This window comes from Lasiosphaeria miniovina (genome assembly GCF_030549165.1).
Source record: "Lasiosphaeria miniovina strain SMH2392-1A chromosome Unknown B0T26scaffold_8, whole genome shotgun sequence".
NCBI classification, from domain to species: domain Eukaryota; kingdom Fungi; phylum Ascomycota; class Sordariomycetes; order Sordariales; family Lasiosphaeriaceae; genus Lasiosphaeria; species Lasiosphaeria miniovina.
The window spans coordinates 1519231-1532778 of record NW_026848227.1 but is presented as its reverse complement, the minus strand read 5'-3'; the positions used below and the strand labels follow the sequence as shown (position 1 = coordinate 1532778).

General features: G+C 53.2%; 4 protein-coding genes across 4 annotated transcripts; 2 read left to right on the top strand and 2 right to left on the bottom strand.

The window, feature by feature from the left end:
- Positions 1 to 2173: 2173 nt before the first annotated feature.
- Positions 2174 to 2709, top strand: B0T26DRAFT_756891 (uncharacterized protein; the record flags this gene model as incomplete). Its single annotated transcript, XM_060446173.1, has 2 exons — positions 2174 to 2219; positions 2534 to 2709. The coding sequence occupies 2 exons, from the start codon at positions 2174 to 2176 to the stop codon at positions 2707 to 2709; spliced, it is 222 nt and encodes a 73-aa protein (XP_060290193.1).
- A 1973-nt stretch (positions 2710 to 4682) lies between these two features.
- B0T26DRAFT_756890 (uncharacterized protein) lies at positions 4683 to 4921 on the bottom strand (the record flags this gene model as incomplete). Its single annotated transcript, XM_060446172.1, has 2 exons — positions 4683 to 4854; positions 4905 to 4921. 2 exons carry the CDS (start codon positions 4919 to 4921, stop codon positions 4683 to 4685), a joined length of 189 nt encoding a protein of 62 aa, XP_060290192.1.
- Positions 4922 to 6947: 2026 nt separating this feature from the next.
- Positions 6948 to 7401, top strand: B0T26DRAFT_756889 (uncharacterized protein; the record flags this gene model as incomplete). Its single annotated transcript, XM_060446171.1, has 2 exons — positions 6948 to 7163; positions 7315 to 7401. 2 exons carry the CDS (start codon positions 6948 to 6950, stop codon positions 7399 to 7401), a joined length of 303 nt encoding a protein of 100 aa, XP_060290191.1.
- A 2141-nt stretch (positions 7402 to 9542) lies between these two features.
- On the bottom strand, positions 9543 to 10820 carry B0T26DRAFT_756888 (uncharacterized protein; the record flags this gene model as incomplete). Its single annotated transcript, XM_060446170.1, has 1 exon — positions 9543 to 10820. The coding sequence occupies one exon, from the start codon at positions 10818 to 10820 to the stop codon at positions 9543 to 9545; it is 1278 nt and encodes a 425-aa protein (XP_060290190.1).
- Between the last annotated feature and the right edge of the window lie 2728 nt (positions 10821 to 13548).

Sequence of the window (13548 nt, the reverse complement as noted above, 5' to 3'; positions counted from 1 at the left end):
AGACTGTCACCGCACATCAACTTGGGCGCTGTGGGCAGGCTTACGGATGCGTGGCCATACTATAACCTACTCCAGATTTCAGCTTGGCACATGATCGTAGGCATGAAGCAGCACCACACTCTTCAGCTCGGGATTAGAATTAGGGAAACCGGTAATCTAAAGCCAAGGAAAGAAAAGATAAGCAAAGAAAGCCAATGCTTGTGCGGGACGAGGTGGGTTGTGGATCACGTATCAGAGCTACGCACAGAACACGCCCACAGCTACTCGGCACGTGCTTCCAGCTCCTGTCATGGCACCTGCTGTGACTTGGCACATGATTGTGAGCATGAAGCAGAACCACTCTTTAGCTATGAGATTAGCATAAGGCGAATCGGTCCGGAGTTCAATCGTGCACAACAAAGAGTCAGGAGGCAGGGCTGTACTATAGTCAACTACACTCCAGCTATGAGATTAGCATTAGGCAACCGGTCTAGGAGTTCAATTTCCCGCACCAGAAAGAGATCATCACTACACTATTACAAACTACTCGACTGTCTGGGTCGTCTGTCTGTAAGGGAGCACGGGCTCCACAGAATGCTGAGGTTTGGTAATTATGAAGATGGAACAAAGAGCAAGCTCCTATCGCACGGGTAATACAGTCAAATCGGAATGTCACTCAAAGTATATGAGTGTAGTGAAAATGTATTGCTTGCTTGAAGAACCAAGCAAGAACTATCTAAGACCGTGTACGGTCATCGTATATATCTATCTAGGGCGGACCCATTAGAGCGTTGCTCTGTTGCTCCCTGATAGGGCAACAGAGCATTCTGCAGGGCCAACCAAATTGTTGCTCTGTATCCCACCACACGGAGCAGTTGTGGGCCCCAGCCCCACATGCCTCTGTTGCCTTCCTTATTAGTTAGCCTCCTTCCCCAGCTACGACTAGCCCAGTGAGGGCGCGGTTCGTAACACACCACTCTTTGTACTTACGCCCTTTATAATACAACTCCATAATACAACTCCTCTTTGTCTTCTTCAGTACCTTCCCGCCCAAGAAAACCCTGACCACAGAGCAGAGTCCCCTCTGGCCCTCAGAGTCCATCGAGATCTTAGCTGACTTGACCTGTGTCTCCCACAAGCCAATCAGCGGATCCCACTCTGGCGTCATAGGGGCAGATGGCCATCAACTGCATCTGGACTAACCCTTGAAAAGGGAGCGTCGGCGGCTCGGCACGCCCTAGAACACTGCTGGCTGGCACATACAAGACGGCCGTGACTGCACCACCTCGGGATCGCATTACAGATGCTCGGCACGCCCTGAAGTTGGAACTGCTCCGGCACTCGGTCGATGGCTCTCGGCTGGCACATGCAAGACGGCCGTGGCTGCACCACCTCGGAAGCACACTACATATCCTCAGTGGCCCGAACTCAGAACTGCGGGTCCGGCACTCCCTCAGGCGCTGGCAGCTCAGAACCTCTGAACGTCACTGCAGAACTCTGCTGGCTGGCACATGCAAGACTTATAACTACACCACCTCGGGAGCACATCACACATCCTCGGTGCGGCCCGAACTCAGAACTTGTCTGTCACTCAGTTCGGCGCCGGCAGCTAGGGACGCCCTGAACGTCTGTCAGCCACAATCTCTACGGCAACCCACTGGCTGGCACATGTAAGACAGACCTAGGACTACACCATTTCGAGACCCAGCAACAGGACACCGGCAATAGCCCATCACGTCCGCTCTCATGTCCAAGACGGTACATCACCAACAGCAGCCCAGTGCACCAACAACAGCCCGGTGCACCAACAACAGCTCGGTGCACACCAACAACAGCCGGGTACACTCCAACAAAAGCCCGGTACACCACCAACAACAGCCGTGTGCACCACCAACAGTAGGTTAGCTAGTACTAGATATATAGCTTATCTCATTCACAACTGTGCTTACTGTCTCCTCGATGCCTTGAGCTTGTCTGTGTACATGTAATCGTGTATGCTTCAGTGCATGACGCCTGCCATGTATGCTTCAGTGTATGACGCCTGCCACGTATGATTGGTTGCTAGTCCTCGTTGGGGTTGATTGCCAGCCTCGTTGGGGTTGATTACCAGTCCTCGTTGGGGTATCAAGACAGTGGGCTAATCTAAGCAAATACCCAAACGTGCCACCCAAAGCCCTCTTGATCGCAGAGAACCATGCAGACCCTCCTCTTCCTCCTCCTCTGCGTCCTCGGCGTCCTCGGTCGCCGCGCCTTTCCTACCCCCTCTCTTCTTATTCCCGAAACGCACTGTCTCTTCCGTTCTAGGCTTGGCCTAGGCGAGAGTCAACAGACGGACCGGCTTGACAGACTGACCGCCTTGCCCTCGACGGGGAGAGGGCTCAACTTATCACCGAATGTCATGTCCTTCCTTCTCTCCACCTTCTCTTCGGGCAGCCAGGCAGAGGATTTGCAGCCCAAATCGCGACCCACTTCGCGGCCTACGTTGCCACCTATTTCGCCACCACCACCTTGGACTATGATGCCTTGTGTTGCCGGCATTGCTGACCTTGCACAGTATCTTCGGATGAGAAGCTCGAGTACACCCGCATTATCAACGGCAGGTGGATCCCGAAGAAGATGGTGGTCTGGACGCCCGGGGTGCTCATCAACATCACATGGCTGTCCGTCGCCCTATCTAAAGTGGCGTGGTGGTTCGCATATATGACGCAGAACATGGCGTGCAGGTGCTGAGGTGCAGCGGGTGGGCGTGCTGCGGTCCGTGAAGAGGCGGATGGCCCGCGTGTTGTCCGCGGACATGGGCTTCGCTACGGGGTGCTCTGTCAAGTAGACAGGGCGACCCACTTATGCAATCGCCCCCCTTTGCAATCGCCCACCACCATCACCGCCCACCACAAGAATCGTCAAAATACTCAATTGTAGGCCAAATTCTATAGAAAAAAGTACATTCTAGTCTTCGTCAATCGCCCTATATTGCTCAAGCCCACGGGCGATAATTTCTTCAGCTTCCTGGACCAAGTGTGCAGGCCTGGACTTGGTCTTCTTGGATCTCTTCTTGGGAGGCTTTTGACTAGCTTTTTGAGCCTCGTCAATTTCGTCAATAGTAGCAAATCTGTCGTTGGCGTCTATTTTGACCCTTTTACGTGAATAGGGTTTTTTGGATTCCAACTCGTTGGCTAAGAAGTCGTTTTTTGCCTTCAAAGCAGCGATTTCCGTATTCTTCTGATCAAGTGCCCTCCCTACCTTCGTCAACATAGTTCTGACGACCCTATCTCGGGGACTAGTGGCCGTCTTGGCTAAGCCCTGTTGCCTGCGGACGTCGTGACTACCTTGAGGTGTATTGAAGAGGTCGTTCCGGGTTGCCCGGGTCTTCCGGGGTGGTGTGGATGGGGGGACTGGTTTTGCAGCTTCGTCCCGGACCGCCTCGGGGTCGTCAAGTATACGAGCGGGTTGGAAAGGCCAGATTCCAGTCTTCCGGAAGCCGGATATGATATTCCGGGCTGACATACCCTGCGCTGAGGCGTCCCGGTAGCAAAAAAGGAAGCGTTGCTTGTTGATAGGTGCTGAGGCTGTGAAGGAAGCCAATTCGAGGGTTCTTTGGCGAAAATAGGACTTCAAAGCCGAAAAGACAGACCGGTCGAGTGGCTGGGTCTTGTGAGAAGTGTGTGAAGGCAAGTATAGTAGGTGTACGCGGTTTCTTTTAGCTAGAAGCATAAAGTCTTCGTCGATATGAGTAGCGTGTTCGTCGAGGATTAATAGGCGCCAATCGTCCTTCCTTTGGGGCTTTGTTTGAGGAAGATATACTTCCTTGAGCCACATAAGAGCTATTTTGCTATTGCTCCAGCCTGTGGGCGTACAGTCGTACTTCCAGGTCTTGAGGACTGGTAGTTCCTTGAAGTTATCCGGGAAGTGTTGGCCTTGTAGATTTTCACCCGTAAAGATCACTACGGGAGTCAATCGCTTGCCCTCAGCGGTACCACACTCGATAATACTGACCCAGGTCGTTGGATCAGGGCCAGTCAGGACTGCCCGAGATGTGAGGGCATCGCCAATCACCTTCCCAACCGTAGTTTCCGTCTCTTGCATGCCATGTTCGTCCATATTGGCGATATTCGCAGGTACCAGCTTCTTGTCCTTAATTACAGCTTCCAAACGATCAAAAAAATCCTGGAATCTCTCACGGGTAGATCCTTTGACTCGAGACCGTTCTAATAAGGTACCTAACTTGGCCTTTACCCTGGGGTTGCGGGTAAAAAACCGATCTACCCAGCGCTCACCAACTCGCCCAGGGAGCCCGGCTTCGTTCAGGATCGCTTGTGCGAATCGTCTTAGCTGTGCACGACTTGGGGCACGCCCTGCAGCTTCCTTCTCAAGAGCCCACTCGGCGACGAAGGCTTCCTGGCCGTCAGTTAACTTCTGGGTGTTTTTTTGGGCTTGTCGTGGATCCTGTTGTCCACGGCGTCGTCTGCTGAGGGTGGATTCAGGGATCCTATATAGGCGCGCTACTTCCTTCTGCTGAGCGCCCTGATCAATAGCCTCAATAGCCTCGGCTATTAGCCGCTCTCGTACGCGTCGAACCATCGTATTTTGAGGCTATTCCGACCAGTATTGAGGAAGTTGTTGGTGGTGGAAGGTAGAGAGTAGGAAGTTGGCGGTGTGGGGGAAAAATTGCAAAGTGGGGCGATTGCAAAGGTGGGTCACCCTGTCTACAGGAAGCGGACGTGCTGCACGGCGCGGGCGAGCGCGACGGGGTGCCGGCCGTCTTTGTGGCGCCTGACGATGGCGTCGCGGACGAGGTTGGCTAGGGCGATGACGTCGCGGACGAGGTTGGCTAAGGCGATGGCGTCGCGGACGAGGTTGGCTAAGGCGGTCTTGGCGCTGAAAGCCCCACCACAGGATTATCCTCAGGGTTAGTGTATACTCCGCACCAAGAATCGCGCTTCATAGCTGGTGGCCTTCGGCCTGTAGTTTTAGAGGGAACAAGCTATTCCACACTGTTCTTTTCATAGTAGACTAACCGCCGAGTGTTTCTGCTCTAATTAGAAGCGTGCGTAAAGTCTCATCGATAGGCGAGTCAGTCATTTCGGCCATCAAAATCATCAAATCTCTCTGCTGCTGGCGAGCGACGCAATCTGTGCGGTCCCACCCTGGGAACAAGACACCGCTACATCAAGACAAATAACAATACGTGACCAAGGACACGCCCCGCGCTGAAGCATCGAGGAAAGATGACCACCTTCACCCGAGACTCTTTCCCGGCTGCGGTGCAGCCCCAATACGCTTGGGATACATACGAATACGGCCGGTTGTATCTCTGATACGCGGAATACGCTTGTTACCATCTCATTACAGTGGGGAATTGGGCTGGACCCCACCACCGAGCCCCCGGCTCGAGGTTCGAGCCTTGGGATCGCCCAACCAAGGCTGCCCAGACGGGTTTGCGGAGGAGCCACAGAAGAATCTCAGAGAGCACGGGGCGACGAGCCTGCCCGAGGACAAGTTACTTTGCGAAATCTCTAAAGGTTGAGAGCCCTGGAATTCGAACCCCTCTCAGAAATTCTCCGATAGGAAATTCGGAGAAACCTCTGGTTCCTAGAAAGGAGCGAACTGGACAACCGCACATAGTGCACCGACGCGAACCTTAGCAAATCTTCTTTGCCGTAGTAGGTGTTGGATTCAGCACCTCAACTTTCTTTATTGATCTCCCTCCTTGTTCTTTTTGGTCCTGCCAGAGGGCCTCTATTATAGTTGTAAATGGTGGCAATGGTGGTGGCAAAAGTAGCCACACCAGCTGAACTGGCCACTTCATTTCAGCTCCCCTGAGCCTCTTTTCACCTCGGATGACCACACCAGAGCTCAGCTGGGATGAGCTCTATTCCACATGCAACCCTTGTCCATCTGACAATAGCCAATCCAACAGTAGGTGCGTGAGGACCTTGCCCAAAGGTTCTGGAACAGTCTGGACATCCGAGGGACGTAAAAAAAAAAATCCAAAGGAAGTCCCGAATTTTTTCCTTTGACCCAAATTCAATCCCAGGGTAACGGGCACCCAGAGGGACTCCTCCCAAACAGACGGTCCGACAAGCATCGCCTCGGGAATTCGACTGCACCCTACGAACTCTTTAGTACTAATCCGGAGACCCCGGACAAATCCATTCGAGACAAATAATTGGCGCCTCGCGTATACCGTTATTCCAACGTTCCGATCCCGACTCGGATCCCAAACGCCTTGGACGTAGTCGGACGTTCAACCTAGAATCGTTCATAATTGATACTTGGACGCGCCGCCTGATCCTCGTCAATTGAGAGGATTCCTTTACTTGTCCACGATCCCGTCGCTAGACTTCGGGCCGACAAGGCCACAATATTATACCATTCCTGTTACATCCTAAACTAGGGCGTTCTCAGGCAAGGGCATGGAATCAGCCCAGGATTACCTTGACGACATGGACGCAAATATTGCACTCGCTAGACTGGGGGCGGAGAGTGCCCACGGTTTTCCAAACCAGAACTAATTCTAGCAGCTCGCCGAATCATTCCAGCACGGCCACTGCCCTTCCCAATCAACCAAACCTCTTCAGTCCTCCGCCGAGCTGACTCGAGAAGGAAGGTGTCGATGATGCGGTGGTGGATCCACCGGAGAGAGGCAAAATCGTTATCCAAAGCTCATGATGATGACAACGACCATGACGACGGCGGAAAGGCCAAGGGCCGTGGAAGGCCCAAAAAGAAGTCATGGTCTCATGTCGGGGGAGCTATACAGGCAACCGTTTCTTTTTGGCAAACAAGCATGAAGTATCAGCTGTTGTTGGTGGAAAGGTTGGTATAGAGTAGAGCCACGTTTTATATCGCAAGTTCTCCTACTAACAGCTTTCCCAACAACAGCCAACCACGGCCATCGTGCTCGATGGGTACACGTGGGCAGTCAAAACATCACCGCGTCCGGGCGGGCCAACACGTCAGTGATCAGCATGTCGCTGGGCGGGCCGTATTCGGAGGCGTTCAACACGGCGGTGCACAACGCGTTCGCCAACGGGGTGCTGACGGTGGTGGCCACCGGCAACGACGGAGTCGACGCCAACATCGACGAGAACTGGAGCGGTCCGGCCGATTGGCTTTCGGGCCTGGCCAAGGACGCGGCGGCGGGCCGGAAGCAAAGCGAATTCGCCGAGTCGATGGGCTGTAACGTACGGCAGCATGAAGATATGCAAGGTCGACAGTGTCGGTGCCCAGCTCCTTCAGGCTGAGGTCAAGCCGCACAGTGATCCAGGCTATACGGTCGGGTGGTAATAGCATCTCTCAGTACGTGGTGGTTGCAGGCAAAATCCACCTCGAAAGTTGCTATCGCAAAAGGCCCCTGATTCTCGCTTCTTCTCGGATGCCGACGCGTATGGGGGCGCCTACATGTGCAGTGACCCTCGCTGATGCGAGCAGCAAGACAGACGCTGCCACCATGGGGCGCTTCATCTTGGTCGTCTTAGATACATTTGATACTCGTTGGGTGGTCAATTATCTGCAAACACGGCGTACCAGCAGACACAGAGCCCGCTCCGAGAAAACAAGGCACAGTTCGACATCTAGAAGCAGTGTGCAGGTCCCTCGTTATGCTTGGGGAAGGGAGGGGCTCTTGTAGGAACAGCTCGATTGTGGTGGCCAAAAGGACAAGGAGATGGCAGTTGAGGACCTGCCTTGTTTGAACGAGGGCAATTAAATCAGGCCGAGAATGCCGCCGCCCTTGCCTTTGTTTTTCTTCTCGTCTATGCAGTGCAGACGCGGAGAGTTGCCCAATAAAGGCAGTTTATAGTTTCGAGTACGTCGGCAGCATAGCGAGACTCACGCAGCCCCGCTCTAGCCAGGGCTTCTTCTTGCGGGCTATTCTCTCCCAACGTAAACAGCATGGTGTTGAGGCAGGAAAAGTCGATTCTGCCATCTAGGCCACACCCGGAACCAACACCTCGGTACCGGGCTGTTGTTGGTGATGCACCCGGCTATTGTTGGGCATGTACCCGGCTGTTCTTGGTGCTGCACCGGGCTGTTGCTGTATCCCGAGGTGGTACAGTCATAGGCCCTTCTTATATATGCCACGGGCTACTATTGAGATTGTGGCTGGCAAGAGATATTTTGGGGGTCCCGAGCTGCAGGCGCCTAACGGAATGCCCGAGTAGTTCCAAGTTTGTACCGTACTGAGGACATGTCTTGTGTAGTCGTAGGCTGTCTTATATATGCCAGTCAGCAGAGTTCTAGGGCGTGCCGAGCTACCGGCGCTGCAGCTTGACCCACGATTCATGTGCCAGCCAACAGAGTTCTGCAGCTGCCGAGTGACGTTCAGGGAGTCCCGAGCTGCTGGCGCCTGACCTAGTGCCCGAGTGCCGGAGCAGTTTCAAGTTCGGGCCGCACCGGGATGTGATGTGCTAGTACAGTCACAGGCCGTCTTGTATGTGCCAGCCGAGAGCCATCGACCGAGCGCCAACGCGGTGATGACGCCGATGCCAATGTCTGCAGCTCTGCGATGCCGCCTCTTCGCCCTGGGCCAGCCGTCTCTCGAGCCCCTTGACCACGTTGCCGAAGCCGCCAGCCGACAGGCGGCAACATTGGCAGATATATAGTACACATAGACAAGAGAGCAGGCAGGAGTGAACAGCAGCATAGATAAATCTCAGTGTACAACGGAGCAACGTGCTTGGTTGCTCCCCTACATAATGACAAGAGAAGAGCTCCACGTCCCCGCGCTCGAGGTCCACCGTCACGCCTGCGAGGTGCCCATCGTCCAAAGCAAATTCTATGTTTCTGTGTGATGTGTGCATTGGGGAACTGTTGGAATTTGTCAAGCAGAAGGGCCTCGAAGGTTCTAGATAGAGACTTTGCCACCAACTTCGCCACCACAATAGTAGTATAAGAACGGGCTTTCTGGCACTGCCAGAAAGCTAGAGAGAAGAACAGACATCTACAATCCATCACTTGAACCACCAGTTTTCGGCGTGCAGCCACGCCCTGTTGAGTCCAGTACCGGTACCCTGGTGAATCCAACAGGAACTAATGTGTGTATTGGGGAATTAATGTGTGTATTGGGGAACTAATGTGTTGTGTGCGTTAGGGAACTACTCTGGGAGAAAACCTCCCTACAAAACGTACAAGACGTGTGGGCGAGAACTCGGTTGGGCTAGACCTACATGGCGAAGGCATGTGAAGGCAACCCGCCCAAAACAAGAAGGCGAAAGAGAGACTGGCATAGCACCGCCAGCCACAACAACTTCCCCCCTAGTCATGCTCGTTTTCACCCTTATCCTCCCCCAGCTCAGCCTCATCCTCGCTGTTTCCTATCCTCCTCCAGCTCAGCCTCATCTTCGCTGTTACCCTTATCTCTTCCACCCTCATCCTCCTCTAGCTCGTAGTCAAAGCCGTCATGTTTCTGTGACCGGCCGTTATGTTTCTGTGACCGGCCGTTATGTTTCTGTAACCGGCCGTCATGTTTCTGTGACCGGCTGTTATGTTTCTGTAACTGGCCGTCATGTTTCTGTGACCCGACTACTTGATCCCAATGGCGAGACTTGATCCCATGGCGAGACCTACTGGTCCGCATCGCGAGCCTCTCGATGGCGTCGTCCATAAGGCGCGATGAAGCTGGCATCGTGTCCGAGCTCGTGGACAAAGCTACAGAGTAATTTCTCCTTGACGTATTTTCCGGGCGTGCCCCAATATCTCACCCCCTTCAGGACCTCCCTTTCGATCAACGAGTCGGGCTTTGCAGCCGACGGCCCCTTCCAGATCTCCTCCATCAACGATTTGAGGTTGGCAGCCGACGACCCCTTCAGGGCCTCCTCCATGGGGTTTCCAGCCGACGCCTCCTTCGGGACCTCCTCTATCAACCATTCGGCGTCTGCAGCTGACTCCCTCCAGGTCAACTGCGTGACGGCTCTGAGAAAGCCCCACCAGACATAGCGAGCCCGGGGCCGCGCATCGTTGAGGAACGTGAGCCGGCGTCCGTGCAGCCCTGCCAACGTCTCCGACTCGACCGTGTATATCTTCTTGCTGAAGGCCCACTCGCTCATGAACCGCGGCGTGGCGTCCAGGACCGCGATGCGGTATTGTCTCGGGTGTGTCATCTCCCACTCTCTCAAACGCTCGGACCGTTCTTCTCGATCCTCCCACGGGGCCAAGGGGTTTTTCGGGTCCATGTTGGTGTCTGGGACGATGACCAGGAAGCCCTTATCGAAAGCTTCCTTGATCTTGTGATGGAGGAAGACTCCGTTGGCTAGGGAGAAGAGCTCGTCGTGGGCGCCCGTGCCGAAGATGTCGTCCATGAAATCTGCTGAGCGCGACGAGTAGAACTGTGCAGTCATGGCGAGGCACGGTTCGATCCATTGGCCGAGCACCGGCTCCCAGATAGCACCGTCTTTGGGAGCGCAGTACGCTAGCTTCATCCAGTTTCTCATCATCAATTGATTATCCGTCTCTGCCTGGCCGTCAGGAGCAATCTCTAGCCCGAATCCTAGATTCGATGTCTTGAATAGCTTGACGTATGAGCTGCCACGTACGGAGATGCGAGGGTCTGCCTTGTTTGCGTGGTCCTTCGCGATTTTGGCTTGTTCTGCCAATGCGATCGACTCCATGACGCAGTCTCTCGCCTTCTGATCGACAAAGTCCCACAGTCCCCTCGAAAATACTCCACCACTTTCGATGTACTTCTGGTATAGAAGGTCGGTATATAGCTTTACTCGCTCCGAATCCATGGCGAGGACATGGGCTTTCTCGGACCAGAATTTGGCGTCAAACGACCCCGATGGCTCGAGCTTCTTGCGGGCGTCCTGGACGTCGTCGAAGAGCTGGCTGTACCGCTGCTCCATTTCGGATGTGGATTCCATAGTATTTGCTAATCTATCGATGATTCTGGTCTGGACGAGCTGTCAGTCAAGCTGTCAGTGGGCGAGAGGGTTCTTAGGCAGCAACTACGTAGAAAGAGAGTCTGTTGGAGAGATTGGTGCTCACTGCGAGTCTTGCTGTGTGGTGGTGTATTACGAGGAGATTCTAGTATTTGGCCAATCTATCGATGATTCTGGTCTGCACAAGCTGCTGGTCTGCTCAAGCTGTCAGTTATCACAAGCTGTCAATTATGGGCGAGACTGGGTTCTTGGGTAGCACCTACGTTTCTGGTATTTGGCTAATCTATCAATGATTCTGGTCTACACAAGCTGTCAGTTATCACAAGCTGTCAATTATGGACGAGACTGGGTTCAGGCAGCAGCACCTACGTAGAAAGACGGTCTGTCTGAGAAATCAATGCTGAAGCACTGCGAGTCTCGCTGTGTGGTATTGGTTGTTGCGGAGGAAAGAAATCCTGTGTGTTGCGGGGGGAAAGGTTCCTTGGTGTGTTGCGAGGGGAAAGAAGAAAGGGAGAGGGGGAGGGCAAGCAAATTCTTTTAGAGTGTGCGTGTGCGAGGGCAAACAATTGTTGTAGCGGAGTTGCCTTCACAAGCCTTAGTCATGTAAGCTCTAGCCCCGCCGAGTTCTCGCCTACACGTTTGATTTCCTCCCTGAATTAGTTCCCCAATGCACGTATGATTCACTCACAATTGTTCAGAGAGAAGCGCTAGCGTGGGCGAATGTAGTGTGTGACTCTAATGTGTGGGACAAACCCGCTATCCACGCACTATAATCAAACCTGCATATGACTATGTGTTTCACAAACTCTCTGTTCACGCACAAACCTGCCTGACCATGTGGACTCTTAGCTAGATTCTATCGTCTGGATCAGATTACACCGTTGACTCGAAGCGGCTAAATTAGGTCCCAGCGGCCCACCCCTGAGCGGCCCACACTACCTAAGACAGCGTATCGAGCCGGGAAAGGCCAGAAACAGGCTTCTAGTGCAGATTCAGCAGAAATTTTCTGACCGGGTTTCTGGTGTACTGTAGCAGTAGAACTGTTCTGGGGGTTTCTAGTATAAATTAGCAGTAGCACTGTTCTGGGAGAGGTGTCACGGCCAGCAGCCAGCACTCTTGTGCGCCACCTGCGCCCACGTGTGAGTGCTTGTATTCGGAAGGAAAAGAAAAGTAGGCAGAGCCTAGATACCGTAGTTATGTGCCTCCAGGCGGAAGACCACAACCACCACGGTTTCCTCATGGGGAAATTTGCAACCCCGCTCGTGCCTCAGGCGTGAGTCACGGCACTATCCTCAGGGCTCCCACTAGACGCACACGTGTGTCTGCTTATGTAAGTGTGAAATTGCTTATGTAACTCTGAAAATGCATCTAACGCGGCCAATTTTTTCGCACCCTTTTCCACCACAGCCAACCTATCGCCCACACTGCAGCTATGGCCACCTTTCCAGACAACTGCCTCCCTCCTGAGGGCTTTTTCGAGTCTCGACAGGCCCTATTCGAATCAATCAACGCGTACGCAAAGCCTCGCGGCTACGCTTTTACAACACAGAGGTCAATACACGAGGCTAATAGCTTCTCGAGGGTCTTCTTCGCATGCGATCGAAGTCGCCGACTGCCTTCGTTGCCAGAGCGAAACCGCCAGAGAAAAACGACTACTCGCATGACGAATTGCCCTTTCTCAGTTATCGCTAAGGAGTCTAGCGAAGGCTGGACTCTAAAGCATCGTCCAGATCGTCGCTTCGCAGTCCATAACCACGAGCCGAGCCTATACCCGTCAGCACACCCTGTCCAACGACAGCTCTCTGGCGGTATATCACAATTACCAGTACTCTCGAATGCTGGCCTTGCACCAAAGGAGATCCAGACAGTCGTACGGCAAAGCGGTTCTTTAACAACACGTCAAGACATCTACAACCGTATCGCTGAAGTCCGCCGGGACTCTCGTCAAGGCCAGAGTCCAATCCACGCACTTGCAAATCAGCTTGAGAAAGAAGGCTTCTGGAGCCGTGTACAATATGGGCCAGATCGGCATGTAACGGCAGTTCTTTTCGCGCATCCCGGCTCTCTTGTCTACCTTCGAGCGTATCCTGAAGTCCTCCTTCTCGACTGTACATACAAAACAAATAAATACGGCATGCCACTTCTTGATATGATTGGCGTTGATGCAACTGGACGCTCTTTTTGTATTGCTTTTGCATTTTTAAGCGGCGAGACTGAAGAAGACTATATATGGGCCCTCGAGCGGTTGAAGACCTTATACGAGCAGTGTGGTGGAGTTTTCCCATCATTTATTTTGACAGACCCGTGCCAAGCAGTTATCAACGCAGCTTCAACAATCTTTCCGCCGACAACATCTCTCTGTACCTGGCATGCAAATAAAGCAGTTCTTGCACGGTGCCAACCAGCATTTCCAGAAGCTGAGAAGTGGAAGGAGTTTTACGCTTTTTGGTTCTCTATTCTTGACTCGCCAACTGAAGAGATCTACGAGGAGCGTTTAAAGGAGTTCGAAAATAAATACGGCTTAACAAACCTTGCACAAGTTGGCTATATTAAGGAGACATGGCTTCTACCGTTCAAAGAGAAGCTTGTCTCTACGTGGGTCGACCAACAAGCTCATTTTGGAAATACGGCTACCTCTCGTGTTGAAGGGATCCATGCGCTTCTCAAGTCGTACCTCCAGAGGTCAACATTT